This window comes from Anoplophora glabripennis, unplaced genomic scaffold (genome assembly GCF_000390285.2).
Source record: "Anoplophora glabripennis isolate ALB-LARVAE unplaced genomic scaffold, Agla_2.0 scaffold175, whole genome shotgun sequence".
Taxonomy (NCBI): domain Eukaryota; kingdom Metazoa; phylum Arthropoda; class Insecta; order Coleoptera; family Cerambycidae; genus Anoplophora; species Anoplophora glabripennis.
This window is the reverse complement of record NW_019416926.1, coordinates 687,021-705,920: the sequence shown is the minus strand read 5'-3', so window position 1 is coordinate 705,920 and position 18,900 is coordinate 687,021. Positions and strand designations below refer to the sequence as shown.

The window sequence follows — 18,900 nt, the reverse complement described above, 5'->3', positions numbered from 1 at the left end:
GGGCCTACAGCGATGAAGTGGGTAAAGAGCGATAATCCCGCTCGACTCTGCTCCATCCGAAGTCATTTTTCCTGCCAAGGGATGATTTCAGAAATATAAAAAAATCAGAAGCAAAAAAATGAATGAATTTCATAATCATTTTTTTCAATCTACTCTAAAAAATGTAAAATTTCTGTTCAGAGATTTTTTAATTTTTAATAAAAAAGTTAAAACAAATAACATTTTTTAATCGTTATTTTTTATGATTTCACACTAAAACAATTTATTTCTATGCCATTCGATGGATTATTTCGATTATTTAAAATAAAAAAAAGTTGCTTACGAAATTTTGTTTTGACAGATTCACGTTTGTTTTGTGAAATTGTTATAACTTTTTTATTAAAAATAAAAAAATATATCTATTTCTCTGAAAAGGTAGGTTATATTGTTAAGAGTAAATTGGAAAAAAAAAATTTTAAATTCATTCATTTTTCTACTTGTTATGATTTTTTAAATTTCTGAAATCATCCCATAACTTCTAATCTCCCTAACTCTGTTAATTTTAATAGTACAAGAAAAAGTCAATACACCATTTTTATGTAGAATTTTATGTTCTACAACTTTTCTAAGAAACTTCTTTTTCTAGCTCTTACCCCTTTGGAGTTAAAAAAAAAACCGTTTATTTTATCTTTTTCACCCCTGGTCGGGGGTTGAAAAAAAATTCAGGCAAGTTGCCCAAAATTGCGATTTAAAGGCCTATTTAATTGGACTAATAATGCAATATTATCTTCTTTTATGATATTTTTTTTTCAAATAAAAATAATAAGAGTAATAACATATTATTATTCAAAATTATTTATGTTACTGTTTACTACAAAACTATCTACTTAACTGTGATATTAAACCCTGATTTAGTAACAGTTACATAACAACTACAATAACGATAATAATAATACAAAAGGAAAATTAAATATAAATAGTACTCGTAACTTTCTCATGGCACCATTTACTACATTTATTTCGCAGTAGGCATTTTTTAAGCAAATAATGAATTATTATTGAAATGGATTTTACTAGAAACCGGCTCATATTATTAAAATCTAACAAAAGTACCCTTTTTTATGCAAAATATGATAAATTTTGCGATATAAAAATTTTATTACGGAATATTAAACCTAAATGCTAAATGTACGACTGATATAACTAAAAAAAAAACCGTTATTGTCTGACTGAGAAGTCACTGAAATTTTCATTTATTTATTTAAAAGTTAATTAAACATGACGATAAATAAGTTAACTTTATTTTCTTATTTTTTATTAAAATATAAATATTACATAATAAGTCCTGATTTTATTAAGATATCATGGTTTTTACACAATTAATTTTTTAATTTAAAGTCCCGAAAATGTTTTTGCAAAAATATTATTAAAATGAAAATTTTGAAAAACCGTTTCAGGACTACTTTTGATTAAAATATATGAACTCAAATTCCATGGCAAGTGGAAAATGGGTGGTCCATCTGACATGATTTGGCTCTAAACCTTTTGACATATAGTTTTTTTGATTTAATCATCTCATTGAAAAATTACGTTTAATTCGAAACGGTCTACTTTTTTTACTTCAAAAAAAATATATACATTTTTGTGTAAAATTGATTTCCACTTCTTTATATTTGTCCTAGAATATACACAAACGGTGGACAAAAAAGTTATGGTCATGTTAATGGACCAATGTTGCTGTAGGTGACGTCATCTAATAGCAATGGTGAAATTGATTCCATTTTCGTATTACGCATGCTGAGTAATAACACAAATTTTATCGAAATCCGTTGAACAGCTTTCAATATATTTCAAAAAATAATTGGAAAGAAAATCTATAAAAAATAATAATTAGAAAGTTAATAAACAATAATTGGAAGAAAGCTAATGAAACGCCCTGTAGAACGAAAACGAGTAACATTTTGCTAAGTTAACATGGGCCCAAAGGTTTTGTTTTGATACCAGCTAAGTCCAATTAATTATGGGACACCCTGTACATTAATTCAAAGTTACTTCACTTGTAAGTTATGAGGTGTTTACAAATAATTTGGAAGATATTTGACGTAGATTAATAAAACTTGTCCCGACGGTAACATCATTTATTTCGCAATTGTATTTCAAAATATTTCTTATATAACGAGAAATTTTTAGTTTTTAGTCTAAAATAAACTTGAATAAAAAGCAAATTACTAGTCCGTTTCATAAAAAGAAAACATTTATAGCAATGTTTTTGTTGCAAATACCATCGTATAATCATTAAGAATAAAAAAAAAATTCGTAGAATATTTACTGAAGTTATTTATTCATGGCATAGTTTTCGTTTTTTTTTCTTTATTTTTTTTGAGTATTTTGCCACCTGTGAAAAAAATTAAAATCGCTGAAGCAATCGCTTGTGCCAAAAGGATCCGTCGAGGATAATTTTTATGAAAATAGTTTTGCCTAACCAAAAAGACTTAGACAAATACGAAATACATCAATTTATATCGCGCACTTTAAAAAGTTGTTAACGTTTCAAAAATTTACCTGTTTTGTCTTTTAACATTATTTATTTTGACATTTCGTTTTAGTTACTTTGACAGTTTAAATTTATTTGCTTTTAACTGTTTACTTCATCTTTTAGAATTTGTAACCAACAAGGCTCCAAGTTCATAGAATAATTTGACACTCATTTTTCATCATTCAACAGAATAATCGCGGTCTCTTTAATTTAACGGTATTATTTCTTTTAACGCTATTAAAACTAACAGAAATCCAAATTTAAATTCAAATCATATTGATAAAAAGAAATATGTAGTAAATGTTTGTATGATAGAGCCAAATAGATTTCCTCGGAAGATGAAATTTTTAATAATATATTAAAATTCATAAAAAAATGTACTAATAAATAACACAGCCACACAGAAAAAAAAAGTTGGGTATACTTTTTATGCGACATATATTAATCACACATCTGGAGCCAGATTTTCATAAATCAAGGTAAAATTTGTAGGCAGAGTCATAATTTTAGGCCGAGTAGGCGGCATTTTTTCGGCAAAGCCACATTTTTAGATTGAAGGCATAAGCAGATGCAGTGATGTGCTGTGTGGCAGTAATGTGTCCTTTTCCTTGAACTTTAAAATTATTAAGAAATAAAAGCATCTAAATGCCATAGGAAAACTGCATAGTAGTTAAAAAAATCTGATTGGAAAACCATAAGCCCATGCACGACTAAATAAATGAAAGAATAAAGTAGAAACTTTTTTGTCTTGTCCCATGGAAACAAGCACATCACACTACACATCATTACATGTGTAAAGTCCTTAAGTCATTTTTTTAAGCGATGTCACATTTTTAGACGGAGTGGAATCTTTTACCTTGATTTATGAAAATCTTTAGTAATTGTTTGATGAGTTTGCTTTGAAAATGGCCGGGAAGTATTCATTTAGCGAACAAGTTGACATGCAAGCGTTAGGTTTCTGAAAAGGAAACTACAGAAGAAGTGTTGAAGAACATCGGAGGAGATTTCCAAATCGGATAATGCCCCATAGAGAAACATTTCCAATGTTGAAAGACGGGCTCGAGAAACAAGTAATTTTTTCAGTAACACTCGAGGACGTGCTATTGCAATCGCTAATCCGTTTCCTAATTTCTGTATCACATTGTTCACTATTTTCTCTTTTCAAACATTCATTATATTTAAAATAATACGTTGACTTTCTACGTGTTTTTAAACTCTTGAGTTTGTCTCGACACTTTCAACAAAAAGCGGTTCGACTATTTGGGGATTTTCCCGAGACCTTTCGTTATCCTCCGTTTCAAAGGGTTTCCAAAAAGTCATAATGCTAAATTACTAGATAATTTACATATAATATTTATTTTAATCCTTTACTAGTTAGGATATGAACAAATAACAATATCTACTAATATATGATAATACGTATTATACCAACATCATGCCACTCCAAGCACTGCTCTGCGAAGTCAAGTTATAGTTATAGTATATAGGAGATCAGACCACAGCCGCATACTCTAGCTTAGATATATACATGTAATATATTTGCTTTATCAGTTCGTATAATGTTTTTACTAACAACTTTCTAACAATACACAATGGATAGTCATATAAAATCCAAAACAATAATAATACAGTGTGACAGTTGTAATATGGTAACAATAGTTGTGCCTGAAGAGAACCAAACAACTGGTTTATAGTGTTAAGGAAAAAACGATACTTTCAAATATTATGTTCCTTGTTAAAAGAATATTAAAAAATATCTCATCTTCATCCTGCAAAGTTAAAAGACTGTCCTTATTTAACTGTCTTATAAAGGGACAATTTTATGGCCTGCAAGAAGTCCTAATTTGAACACCATGTAATTTTTTCTATAGAGAACACTGAGGACTGAAGGTTGTCGCTCACTACAGCGCACCGCACGGAAGCGGACGGCAGCGCGCCTAAGAGCAGATTTTATATTACACAATTTTAAATACAGATGCGCTCGCTATACCGCAGAGCAGCACTCCGCAGCGGCGCGGTATCTTACCTGAGGAATATTTCTGCGCTGCGCCACGCTGCCGTACGCTTCCGTGTAGCGCGCTCTAGTGAGCGACAACCCTAAAGTAAACAAAGAACAACCTAATAACTTATAAAACCTAAAGTAGAAAATGTTGACATCAGTTAATACTGCGTCCTTTGTCTAAAACTGGCATTTTCCCAAGAAATCGAAATTATTCCATTATTAAGTTATTCCATAGCAGCAATCTTGCCTTCATCCATTGTGGAGGGTCAGTAAATAAACCAAAACAATGTGCGAACTGTCGAAGCAAATACCTGTATATACATTGTTGTACTAGAAAAAAACAGGGGATTTCAAAAAACGACAAATATATAAAAACATAAGTTTGGCTTATATTTGTGGGTACGCATGTTTGCAAGTGACCCATTTTTAAGTATTACGTCAATAGTACCAGCCTGACGCCTCCGCCCGGACTGGTCTAATAGTTGCAAGAACAAAGCGGGATGGACGAGGGTTCCAGGAAAGGTCCACGGCAGATTGGCGCCAGCGAACAGATACTTACTCGTATACCTACGAACGACTCCAAACCAAGAAGACTCTACAGCAAACGTTCGCTCCGACAACACGTCGGTTTCACTAACTTTGTTTTCAATAAAAATACTTTATTTTTACCGTTGAGAAAGTTTTATTTTGCTGAACACCGAAAGCAACCCTCAAGTGATGACCTCGACGTGATTGTTAAAACCGACGTGCTCTTTCAACCGACGGGAAATTTCAACCGAGTGATTTTTCAACCGACGCAATTTTTCAACCGACGTGATTTTATAACCGACGTGAGCGTTTCAATCAACGTGATCTTTCAACCGACGTGATCCTTCAATCGTGGTTCAGCGAAAGTACGCGACTTTGTGCAATTAGAGTGGTTTCTATTTCGCGTAACGCAGCAAACAACATGAGCCTCAAACAAGTAAACTACGTCGAAAATTATACGCGTTCAGAAGACAACAGACTGAATCGCATCGAGCAACAGTTAGTGGAGATGTCGCAGGTAATGCCGAAGTTATTCACGAAGAGTTAACCGCGGCGACCGATGACGAGAACACCCAGATCGCGTTCGTAAGACCGATTGCGAAGCCGTGACAGTGACAGTGGTCAGTGCTGGCGTCACCAACGTTTTGGTGACCGTGCCCGTGCGTGCCCCGCTCCGTACACGTATCGTCCGGGAAACGAGACGGGCAGTCGATGATGGCGAACAGTGACCCGTGACCGATTTGCGCGCCGTTTGTACGTCACGGATACGTACTCCAAAGTACAGTTTCTCGTCGATACGGGAGCTGACCTTTGTGTATATCCGCTTGCGCTGGTGAAATCGTCGCTATCGAAATCGACGTATGAACTTTCCGCGGCAAATGAGACCTCAATTGCTACGTACGGCACAGTGACAATGACATTAACATGGCAATTTGTCGTCGCGGATGTCTCTAAACCGATAATGGGTGCAGACTTTTTATCTTTTTATGAACTACTGGTGGACGTGCGCTACAAAAGACTGCCTGACGAAACAACACAAATAATGGCGCCAGACCAACTCACGTGTTCTGCGACACCGTCACTTAGAACGATTTCCGGGGAGTCCGTGTTTCACCGCCTGCTAAAGCAGTAGGCATTCGGACATTATGCGTTCCTTCTGCGACTGTACAACACCAAACCAGGCACTACACTGAAACAACACCTGCCTCCCGTCGCTGAGAAGCCGCGTAGATTAGCGCCGGACAAATTGCGGGTAGTGAAAAAGGAATTCGACAATATGCTAAAATTAGGTATCGCCCGTTAAAAAAGGGTGAAGAATGGCGGCCGTGTGGCGAATATCGTAGGCTTAAAGCACGAACGAGTCCAGACCTATATCCTGTGCGACATATTCAGGACTTTACACAATCACTTCCAGGTAGGAACTTATTTTCGACCATCAATCTGATTCGCGCATTTAATCAAGTTCCCGTCGCGGAAGAAGACATTCCCAAGACAGCAATTATTACACCCTTAGGTTTGTTTGAATTTACACACATGATCTTTGGGTTACGCAATGTAGCTCAAACTTTTCAACGCTTCATCGGCGAGGTTTTACACGACTTGGATTTCTGTTATGCGTACTTCGACAACATCCTTGTAACTTAATCGTCTGAAGAGGGACACCTGCGTCACCTGGAAATACTGTTCCAGTGGCTGCGGAAGTACGGCCTCTTAATCAACTTCGCAAAGTGCGTGTTCGGACAAAGCGAAGTGAAATTCCTCGAATATCTGGTGTCAAGTAAGGGCACTCGACCGCTGCCCGAAAAGGTCGAGGCAATAAAAGACTCCCCTCCCCGTTGCTTGCGACAATAAAGCAATTACGACAATTCTTTGGCGCCCTTAACTTTTACCGACGGTTTGTATCCAACGCAGCAGGTACCCAGGCGCCACTGAATGACCTGCTTAAAGGGGATATTAAAGGGAAAGCACCCATAAATTGGACACAAAAAGCGAAAAGTGCTTTCGAGGTGGCTAAAGAAAGCTTAGCACAGGCAGCTCTACTCGCGCACTCCGGTGAAAATACGCAAATCGCTCTAGTATGTGACGCTTCCAACTTTGCAATCAATGCCGTAGTGCAACAAAAAGTTGACAACGATTGGGAACCGCTAGGGTATTTTTCGAAAAACTTTAATCCAGCTCAGTGCAACTACGCTTCGAATGAACGCGCGCTTCTTGCGATTTACGAAGCAGTCGGCATATGGTCGAGGCAAGAACATTCGCGATTTATACCGACCGTAAGCCTCTTACGTTTACCTTTGCGGAAAAGTCAAGTCAGTCTACACCGCGAAAATTCCACTATCTGGACTTTATTAACCAGTTTACTACAGACATTCGTCACATGGCTGGTTGCGATAACGTTGTAGCGGATGCCTTGTGCAGGGTAAACGAGATACGCGCGACATTAGACTATGAGACACTCGCAGCATCGCAACAAAATGACGACGAAATTAAGGAGTACGTCGACGGCTTGACGCTAAAGCGTATCAAAATACCCGACGAACACGCGACTGTATTTTGTGTTTATCACCAAGCCATTTCGTAAGGTATCTACGCCTACCCGAAGAATTTCTTCATTCTCGCAGGACAGACGAAGAGCTCAGCACTGAAGGATTTTGTTAAGGACCTCAGACGTCATATGGAGAGCTTACGTCCAGCCATAGTTAAACGCAATAGCGAGAAGACGCCATTCGTTTCTAAAGACTTGGCAACAGCGACACATGTTTTTGTGCGTTCGGGCAGCGTTAAAACGCAACTACAGAATCCACAGATGGTCCGTTTACAGTGATCAAACGCGACGACAAAACATTTACGGTGCTAGTGGGTCGTCGCGAAGTTAAAATGTCTATAGACAGAGTCAAACCTGCGTATTGTTTGATTGACGCTACAGGTACCAGGGACGAGGACAATAGCCTTCCATCAACTTCTGCCCCATTATCCGTGTCAACCACACCCAAGGCAATTACCACTAGGTCCGGTAGAAGGGTGCGTTTCCCTGACCGGCTGCAGGTTCCGTGATGACATATCCATACTGGCAGGGGGGTATGTGGGTACACATGTTTGCAAGTGACCTATTTTTAAATATTACGCCAATAGCGCTAGCCTGACGCCGCCCGGACCGGTCTAACAGTTTCAAGGACAAAGCAGGACGCACCAGGGTTCCAGGAAAGGTCCACGGCAGATTGGCGCCAGCGACCAGATACTCCACCACTCCACACCAAGAAAACTCTCCAGCTAACGCTCGCTCCGACAACACTAACTTTGTTTTCAATAAAAATTCTTTATTTCTACCGTTGAGAGTTTTATTTTTCTGCACATCGAAAGCAACCCTCATATTTTTACTCTTCATTGAGATATTAATCTAATTCAAACAAAACCTATCAAATAAAGTCAAACAACATTTTTCGAAACTAGATTTCTGGTACCGAAGAATTCCTTAACAAAGAGTAATGCGAGATGTGACAGTTAGGTAATAATAAAATATATGTATTTATGAAAGGAATTTGGCTTGCATCTAAAAACACAACACTCAATTGTTTTTTATATCGCAAGAAAATTTATTAGGACTTTAGTATTTGCTTTTTTTTCTAAATAGAAAAATAAAAAAGGTAAGTAGGATTATGTGAATACCTGTACTGAATTTTCAATGATAACGTATTACTTATTTAAAATTGTATCTGTAATAAAATAATCATATTTTTATGAAAGGAATAGTTTTAGAATGATTTTAGATTTATTCTGTGTAGCAAGTTTATTTTAAGCTAAAAGAATAATAACTCGAAAATGTTTAATTTTCGAATAAAATAGAAGAAATATTTTCTTCGAATTTCTAAAATATATAATAATACGAATTAGATAAATTTTTACCTTTATTTCATTAACCTAAGTCAAACCGAGATATTTGTGCATCTGTGATGTTTTTCAAAAACGTAAACACCCTGTAATTTACTAATGATGTAAGGGATATTTGGTTAAATTAAAATATTTCCCTCAAGGTCATTTAGGAGCATTTGCGCTTCTTCATTTAAATATAACCCGCATACTATGTATATTTTTTGAAAATAAGGTTACAAGGTTATCATTAATAATTAGAGAATCTCTGGTTCTCTGAATCTCTGATTCTCTAATTATTCATTTCATTTATTATTATCTTAATTTTCAGACCATTGATTATATCAATAAAAACCCATTTAAATGTTTCTGACATGTTTTTTTATAAATAGGAAAAATATTTTTTTTCTAATGCTTAAGTTACTAAACTCGATAGCAATGAATTATAAATACAAAATAAGTAACAACCCAAAAATTTTAATATAGTTTGCGTGAAAGTAACAGACAAAAATAACTGCCAATTGAGCCAATTTCATCCGAATGAAACCTTGGATATTCAAAACGAACTGGAGCTTTTAAAAATTACTCTGTGGCAAAGAGATTCTAATTTAAGATTAAAAGATAATATAAAGTATCCACACTATTATCAAGGTCAGTTATATTATCATAAGGATCCTTTATACCTATTATCACAAAAATCAAAGATTAAAATTAATATAAGCGAGTTCTTCACTTTCTAGCAAATAATTATTTCTAACGCCGAAACGGCATAAGGTCAGGAGTAACCAGTCAAGGAAAAACGTAAAAACACAATTTCCCATATATTGACCTATAAACGATTTCTCGCATGATGCGCTGTTCTTATTTGAATTAAAAGATTATTAATTTTCCAAAGAATCGCTTTTAGCGCTTTTAGCGCTTTTAGCGCCTAAACAGCATTAGGTAGGGAACAACCTGCCAAGGGATATGTACCCCTGCCGATGTCTTGATGCAAATTTAATTTCTCCCAAAAAAAAAGAACTGTCCTTATTTGAAATAAAAATAGTTTCTCGCAAAAAACTCCAAGGTTGCAAACTGCCCTTATTTAAACTATGTAAAACATTATTCGTTCTTCGAAAAATCACTTTAAATATTACTAATGTAGAAAAAGTTATCAATTTTCGGGAGCGGGTAATAACATTAATTTCAACCTCTACCTAAATCAAATCATAAGAGCTAGGAATAGTAAGGATTGTGTAATTGTTGTTTTTTAGTTATATTCATAACTCATATTCAGTGATGGAAAAATCCGTTGACAGTTATGTGTACATAGGAGTGTTTTATGCATAATAATTGATAGTTGAAAAATTTTTATTAAGAAAAAACCATAATAAACTATTTAGGAGACAATATCTAAAAACACAGCAACAAGCTCGCGTCATACAAATACGCCATCCCTTTTCGCTTTTTATTATTGTGACATAATCTATATCTTCTTTGACTAACTTTTCCAGCGGGAGTAAAAATAATTTTTTGTGGAGTGTAATCTCTGGAGATGTTTGCGGTAGTTTCCAGGTGATTTTTTCCCAATTTTAACAAATATCTAAAAATATGTAATCTATAATCATAAAAATGCATACGAGAATCAGAGCCATACTGCTTGAATAGAAAGTAAGAATTTAATAAAAGTAGCATATAATGGTTTTCTTCGCCAATTGAACTTTTCACTTAAATAATGCTTTCCAAGTAAAAAGTGTTGTGCCTAAGAACGAAAACGACGGACATTTCCGTCATAAGCAGACATCATATGCTATGCTATGCTCATATGCAAAACGTTGTACATAGGCCCTGCGAATGTGAGTAGTAGTTTTGCACATCATGAAGAATGACGGAATCGTCATCGAGGGCTCTGGCTATTCCAGTTCGACGGAAACTTCCGTTATTTAACGTATTAAACAGCATTAAGGAATAACCAGTCTACGGATAATGTAAACACTTCTGCCGATGTCCTGACGCAAAAATAATTCATCGCAAAGAAGCAGCAAGAGATCTTTCGATCACCCCCCCCCCACTACTCGACCGCGTACACGCGCTAAACCGTTTTGGAGCATGTTTGGAGGAACTTTTCACATATTTCGCATCATTTTATCGGAAAATTAGAACATACGTTTTGTAGTATTATACTTCTACTTTTAAAATGCGGCTGAAAAATTAAAATCGGATCACTTTCAACGTATCCAGAAAATTTGCGAAATAGTGCACCAAAAAATTTAAATTGCAATTGTGCCAAAACTAATGGTCCGATAGCGCCTGCTTTATGCACACTTAAAGTACATATAATTCACTATTTCTCTTTTCCGGGTTTTCTTTGTTTCTAATTATCCAATCAGATCGATTGACCTCTCGTTTTATTCGTATTTCGAGTCTACAAATTCTCTATATAGCATTCAGATTGCTTCATTGTTTTATAAGCAAAAAACTGAAAATTGTTTTTTTTGGATAAAAATGTTTATAAAAAATTAATTAATGGTAAATTGGAGTAGGAAATATATAAGCATATTCTATATATAAAAGACTGTCTTTTATATGATGGCACATTCCTTTTGATCCTAGTATTTTTGTCACAAACAACCTCTATTGATTAGCCTAATTTGAAAACGATTCATTGTTGACACGACCACATTTTACAGAAAATTGATAAAGTTATTGACAATTTGACCATATACGCTAAACCCCCTTCCCAGCCTTTATTTGGAATGAAAAGGGGTAGCAGCCTCAGATAAATCTAATAATGATTATCTTGAAAGAAGTCCACTATGACTCCTTACAAGCAAAATTGGTAGCATAAAAATTCATTTCTCGAAGTGGATTGAACTCTTTTTTTAGGCATATATTGTTTATTTGATATTTATGATTTTGTGACAAATTAACTACTCCACAATATCTTACTTATACATCTTACATTACAGTTACACAGCTTATACTACAAATTTTTAAAATTGTGACCAGTTTGACTACGCGAAATCGCTTTACAAGCTTCATTGTTGAAAAAAAATATAGTAGTGCCCAAAGAACATGAGTACATACATTTTGTGTGTTTTTTATGTTGAATCCGAATCCGCAACCCAAACACCAACTTACCATGTCATTTTTTAGTAAAATGTTAAAACATTCCCAAAATAGGGTGAAATAGTGAGGATAATGTAAAGCTTTATAATGAAATGTAAATTTGTAAATACTTGGAGAAAACATTTTAAAATAATATTTTGAGCATTAAAAAGAAACATATACAAATTAAATCCTAAGATCAAGTAACGAATGTTGCTGTAAAAGAATGTGGAAAAGCATAGCATTGTATTTTATACTATCAAGCATATAAATAGATTGATAGATAACATATTAAAAAAATATAATATAACTTATCCCTAAAAAGATTGGAAACCACCTACAGACTAGAACCCCTTTTACGCTTTTAAGTCACGCATTTTTCTATTTCATATTTTTGTCTTAATTTTGTTACCGCGGGTTTTTGGGGTCGCTGATTATGAATCTGAAGTCCGAATCCGAAAACTCCTGAATAAAAGTTAGCGGATCTAATATGGCAGATGTAAAGATCGGTGAAAAGTATTCAAAATTTGAAGATTATCACTTGTTACTGGGTGGTTTTCAAAGCCGCTAATCACGAATATAAAGATTTAATTCGGAAATTCTTAAATCCAAGTTGTAATGCGCCCGTCGCAATACCCCATGCTTAGTTGTAAATTAGATTGTAGTTGTAAATAGATTAGTTGTAGCTATTAAGGGGTGGTGTGAAGTGCGCGAGCAAGGGAAAAACGATAGAGAGAAGGCGGGGAGATTGACGGAAAGGGAGAAAAGTCAAGAGATTGACGGAAGAGAGGTGAAAAATCAGGAGCCTGGAGGAATCAGCTGCTGTGTAGCTTCTCCAGGAGATTGCTGACAATCGAGATCCTCCGGGAAAGCTTAAGAGGTGGTCACTGCGGAGTTCACAGTATTCCCCTCGTCGCCAGCCCGCTGTGCCCTAGATACTGCCTGAAGAACACGATTTAAGGCCCTAAGGTCAGCCATCTGTTGCTGTGTCAATACCGAATTTCCCATTCCCGTTTGGAGACGCTGAGCGCCACCGCAGGGTTAGTAGAGTTAGTCGTTTATAAGACGTCCAGCTATTGATGTCATGTGTCATTGGTGTTAACTAATAAATATTATAGTCTGTTACGTATCAGTTTTTTCTGTACCCACACCTATTTATTGATAATTATTGTAAACCTGAACTAATAGGTTTAGGGGGAGTACAAAGTGTGTAGGTGGTCTGAATTTAATTTGCATATATTTCTTTCCAACGTTCAAAATATTATCTTAAAATGTTTCCTAAAAGTATTAAAAAATTGTTACTTTCATTATAAAACTTTACCTTATCTCACTATTTCATTATATTTTAGGGGATAGTTTAGCGTTTTACTAAAAAATTACGCAAAATATATGTACTCATGTCCTTGATACAGAACTTTTTTTTGCTATTATAGGATGCAATCTTTCTTCTGTTTCATTTATTTCTGTATGGAAAGACGTGGTAAAATGAATGTCAATTTTGTGCAAGGCTAGTAACTCTTTTCCATTATGTGTTATCGCTGAACATGTTCCATAACCTTCATAATATTTTCTTAGAGCTCTTACCACATCACATGCATATAATAGAAGTTAGGGTTAAGTATTTTTTTAATCTAATGTGAACCTAGTATATGTGGAGTATATAACTTCAAAGGGTTCCTTTTTGACATACATTACAATAATTAATTGTTGATATATTTTTGGATGGTTATTAACATGTCCAATAGTATTTTTGTTGTAATATTATTTTGCTGAGTACATCTGACTAATTTGGGTCAATTATTAACAAAATATCTTTCTTATACTTTGCAAAAATTTTGACAGATTTCATCTTTATCAAAGTGCATATAAAATATCTCTGTTGTATATTCTCTCACAAGCGTGTTTGTTTTTCATTATCTTTAGTTATTTCCGCATTTATTATCAATGTTACAACATTTTTTTCTTTGCGTATTCATGAGAACAGTTTTTTATAATTATTTATTTTGGTATCGTCTAAAATTGAAATAGGGTTTACTCTCTCTGTTTGAGAGAATAGTGAACATTTCTGTTTCTGTATACAGCAACATTTTTGGGTGAAATAAGAATTCTATTTATTTCGTCATAATGGGTATTTCTAAATTTGTTTCTGTTTTACTTTATTTGCATAGATTCTGAATCTAATTAGTCCCTAATTCTAGATAATGCGTCTGCGTTTATATTTAATTTTCCTTTAACACACAATTAACTACAATTCTAAAGTGATAGTTCAATAATTGTGTTATCTATCTTATGATGTTGAGTTTTGTATGTCTTTTCAGGAGAGTCTTAATGATATGGTCTAAAATACTGGGTTGCCCAGACCAAATCTAATATTTCTTTTCCGAAAAAGAACCCAGAGGACCGAACCAGATTACTTTTGTGTCTAATGGTTTGGGTTTTTACTAAAATATCGCGTGAATGACAGCAGAAATAAATAATAATCTGAAAGTTATGAGCTACGTATTACCTCTGGCCAATAACTGAATAAACAATGAACTTGACTCATTTATAATAGTCCGAGAGCCCGCGGGGCATTTTAGTGACCAATAGTACCAAGGTAGATTTTCATCCATATGTAATGGATCTTTAATGGTCTTTTATGGTACATAAGCAAAACGACCTTTAGCTGCCGCTCTTCGGGAGGAGGTGGGAGTAATAGGGACACCTCTGCGTTGAAAAATGTCAAAAAAATTAATAGTGCCAAAGCTGAAATTGTTTGTATACTTTGTTTGTAACAATAAATGATAAAAAGTCACGTTCAGCTGAAAAAACGCCGATCAACTACGCGTATAAATAGGTATGAAAATCATATTAAAATTTTTTTAGTAGGTACCAAACGTGAAATTGATTTTGATGATAGTATCGAACATGTATATTATAAAAACCAGCTTCAGGTGAGCATGCGTTGGGGAAATAGCCTTCAGCTGAGGTCATTCACTTTTATTCAGGCAGGTAACGGGCCGTGAGTTTTTGAGCCTTTCACGGTCACCTGAAGAGTTTTCCCCCTCACATAAGCCAGCTGATTATTATTTTCGTTAATATTATACACATACTTATCGTTTTGTGAAATTTAAGCTTTGGTAGATTAAAAACGTGAAGGTTTTTTGCAAAAATGAAATTGTTTGGTTTGGTTTATGTACTTATGACCTCACATATGTGTGAAAATCAACCTTGGTAAAATAACTACCCTCAAACTGCCACGGGCTCCCGGATCTAAGATTAGTAGAACAAAGAGAGAGCGAAAGATACTTTAGCAAGAAGAGATCGTGACAGCTCAGTGCCTAGGAGTACGGTAAGATCTGGAGGTATCAATTGAAATGCATCTGAACTAAATAATTGTAGGCAATGGCGGACAGACATTATTCCGTATTTAAGACCCACATGACCCAAGAACGAATCGTAAGGATACATATTTGTCTTACTTTTTACTCTGCTTGTGAGTGCATTTTAAGAAAAAAATATTAAATATATGTTTGCGAAAGTGAATGCAAAAAATTTAAAATAAATATTAATTTTAACAACTAAATTAAAAACTATAAATGTATATCCAAAAAGTTGTGGCAATACAAGTACAAGCTAAGAAGGTTGAAATTCTAGATAATAACATTAATTTTTACGAATCTTTTAGTTGTATTGAAAAAATCTATAACTTCGGAGAACCACGTTCACATAGCTATATGTTGACTAAAGCTAAGTTGGTCTAAATGATCTATTTCGAACTCAAACTTTCTTTCAAGTGTTATCACAATCTCTCTGAAACTTGTATAAAAAACCAGGTAACTACTTCTACTCTGAACAGATTTTTGACATTCAAATACGTACTTAGGCAGCTTTGGCAACATTCACCACTTTTAGTAACAGGATGTTTGCATGGTACATCGGGACATTCCACAGGACGACATTCAACTTCCCCATGCTATAAAAAATATATTAATATAGTAAATATATAGTATACATTGAGTAGCAAGAATGTTATAAAGATTCCCTAGTTCAGAATGTTATAATTTTTTAATAAATAACCAGTTATAACGATTTTATTTTAACCTTTGTCAACTTTTACGTACCTACATGATTTTCAATATTGTGATACAAAAGAATTGTAATAATTGATTTAGAATCTTTTTAGATGATAAAGTATGTGATATTAAACAAAATAATTACAAACTTTTAATAAAAAAGATGATGGTGTACTAAGTAGTACGTTCTTCATTTGAAAATATTTGCCATGAATATGGACTTCTTAGGAAAATGTATAGGGTTCTTTATTGCAAATACAACTTTATATGCAATGAAATAATTAAAAGATCGGAATATTCAGTCACGCGAAAATTTACCTCTTGATATCACTCACAAAAAAATTTCTGCGACAATGTTTTCTTAAAATTGTTTTTGCAGCAAAAATGAAATATAATTGTTCTCTGTGAAACAGTTTTCGAGTTATTTTCTACTTAATCTACGGTGTAGTAAGCTGATTTCATACAAAAAATAATACTTCGAAAGTGACTTTTTGTTTCTTTCAATTATTACAATTGCGAATCAAACGCAATTGCAGGATTTTTAAATTGTACAGTGGTGTCGAAATCCTTGGGTTTTCTGCTATCTCCATCGACATAATCGTGTACAAATTCAGTAAATTTTTACTTTGCTGCTTGCTAACTCTAATTTCATTCAGAAAACTTAAACATGTGACTTTCAAATTAAGCAACTTTGGATTAAGCCTTAGTGACCATTGTGTCAAATACCTTAGTCAATTTGACACAATTTACATATTTTGACCTCAAGATAATCTGATAGCATTTTAAATACAACCGGCATATAATCTCGATATATAGATGTACAAGTCATTAACACAGCAAATAAAATGTCAATGAATGCGAAATAATTTAAATGAACCCTAAGAATAATTATTTATAGTTACTGTAACTTCGTTAAAAGTCCGTTCTATGTATACTCCTCGGGTATCGCTGCGAGGTCGGGTGCACGGGCGTTACAGCTAGAAGCGGAGACTATCGCTCTCCCACTACGATGATTTTATGGTGGACGTATTTAGAATTTGATTTAAACGGGCCAGTAACGTTACAACTTTTACTTCAATTTATACAATTATTGTACCGTTAGTACAGTAGTAAGTTGTAGTAGTAGTAGTGGTAGTAGTAGTAAGTACAATTTTTGTGTCAACGCAAAATTGATTGACATCCCGCGGACATCAATTTAATTTTTTAATGATCCTCTTTTTCTTCTTGCTTTTAAGCAGTCACTGTTCCAGCTGTATTTCCAAAATATTGTGAAATTTTGTTTGTCATAAATCAAAACCGGTACTAACTACACTGAAAGAAATCCACCAAGTGAGGGGCTTTGCTAATATATTTTAGCTACAGTAGGTAAAATTTTTGCTCTCACAGAAAAAAATTCATGCTGCCACAAGTAAATACGTTTTGCTGAAACATGTTTGCTACCACAACAAAGAAAAGTCTTGTGGCTATATGATAGTTCAGTTGAAATTTTATTTTAGTCGACTGTCTATCTGTCCCAAGTGACTTGCTTTGCTCGGGTAAGTGAATGTACTTTTTTAGAATTGATCCAATTGGGGTTAGTCAGTCCTTATTTGTAGCAAATTAGGGCTCACATAATTTCCAGAATAAACCGGAATTCGGCTCAGTGCGCATGCGCGATTACGCGTGCCTTATACTGACCATGGTTTCGTCCATAGAGAAGTTAGAGGTATCGCCATTTTGCTGTAACACGTAAGCACTGGATATACGTTCGTCAATCGTTAGTCGATGGGTCCTTTATAATAAATAGATGTTTTGTGATCGAGTGTTGAGTCAGTTTTCAGTTGTCTAACAACCGACAGAAAGTTTTCAATTAGGATATTTGCGTAGGTATGCAATAATACTTATATGCATACGTGATTACATGCACACAGGCTGAATACAAACTAACTCTTACTTCTCGAATGGACAACATTTAAGTTGCATTGCATGGTGTACGAAAGAGTGAGGAGAGCTAACAACACCGAAAAATAGTAAATACGGAGTTCACTCGCTTGGGGTTAATGAGTCGACTGGCTTAGGATTAATGAGGACTCGCTTGGGGTTAATGAGTTCACTCGTTTGGGTTTAACGAGTTGAGTCGTTTGTGGTTAATGAGTTGACTTACTTGAGATAGCAAAGAAATTACAGCAAAACTGTCTACTTACTGCAAGTGAGTTCCTTCCAGCAAAGCAGTTTTTCTTGTGGTAGGAAGGCAACTCACTTGGCGCCTATTTAATGCAGATATTTTGCTACGGTTAATGGATTTTTACTAACCGTAACAAAGAAATTCTCTCAGTGTAGAAATTAACTGTCTATAAAACTGTAACGTTAATAGTTAAATCTGTTTATTGTAAAAACTTTGAAATATAAAAGGACCACACACTAATTACCCCCGGAAGATGAATTGTTTTTGGCCATTTTTGCACGTAAAGGTAAAACCTATGAACGTACCCACCCGCACCCTTAACCTCCTCAACCAAACCGGCTAAAACCTCCCCGAAGAGAGATTAAATGCATGTATAATCTGTTCTACCTGCCACATCTACTTCATCGCCCATTTTCAAGAGATAAAAAGCTCACGATTGTCACGCCATCCGCACCCCAATATCCCCCCATCGCAAGGGCCGTGAACCAACCCTAAAAAGGGTTACATGCCTCTCTGATCTGCTCCATCGACTGGTTCTGTGGATGATAGGTCCTACAAACATAATCCCACTCTACCTCGATCCTTCCATCACTATCCACATTAGGTTTTTACTTCATCTACACATGTGTTTGAAATGCTGCTAAAAAAAGGAGTAAAAGTGACCAAACACAGACAAACAAAC

General features: G+C 34.8%; 1 protein-coding gene across 3 annotated transcripts in view; it reads right to left on the bottom strand.

The window, feature by feature from the left end:
* The window catches only part of LOC108904790 (protein kinase C-binding protein NELL2-like), a 269,898-nt gene that overhangs the window by 154,911 nt on the left and 96,087 nt on the right, over nucleotides 1-18,900 (bottom strand). For all 3 annotated transcript variants that reach the window (XM_018707465.1, XM_018707466.1, XM_018707467.1), the window contains exon 6: nucleotides 15,861-15,954. In XM_018707465.1, coding sequence (XP_018562981.1) covers nucleotides 15,861-15,954 — 94 coding nt within the window. The remainder of the gene's footprint in view (nucleotides 1-15,860; nucleotides 15,955-18,900) is intronic.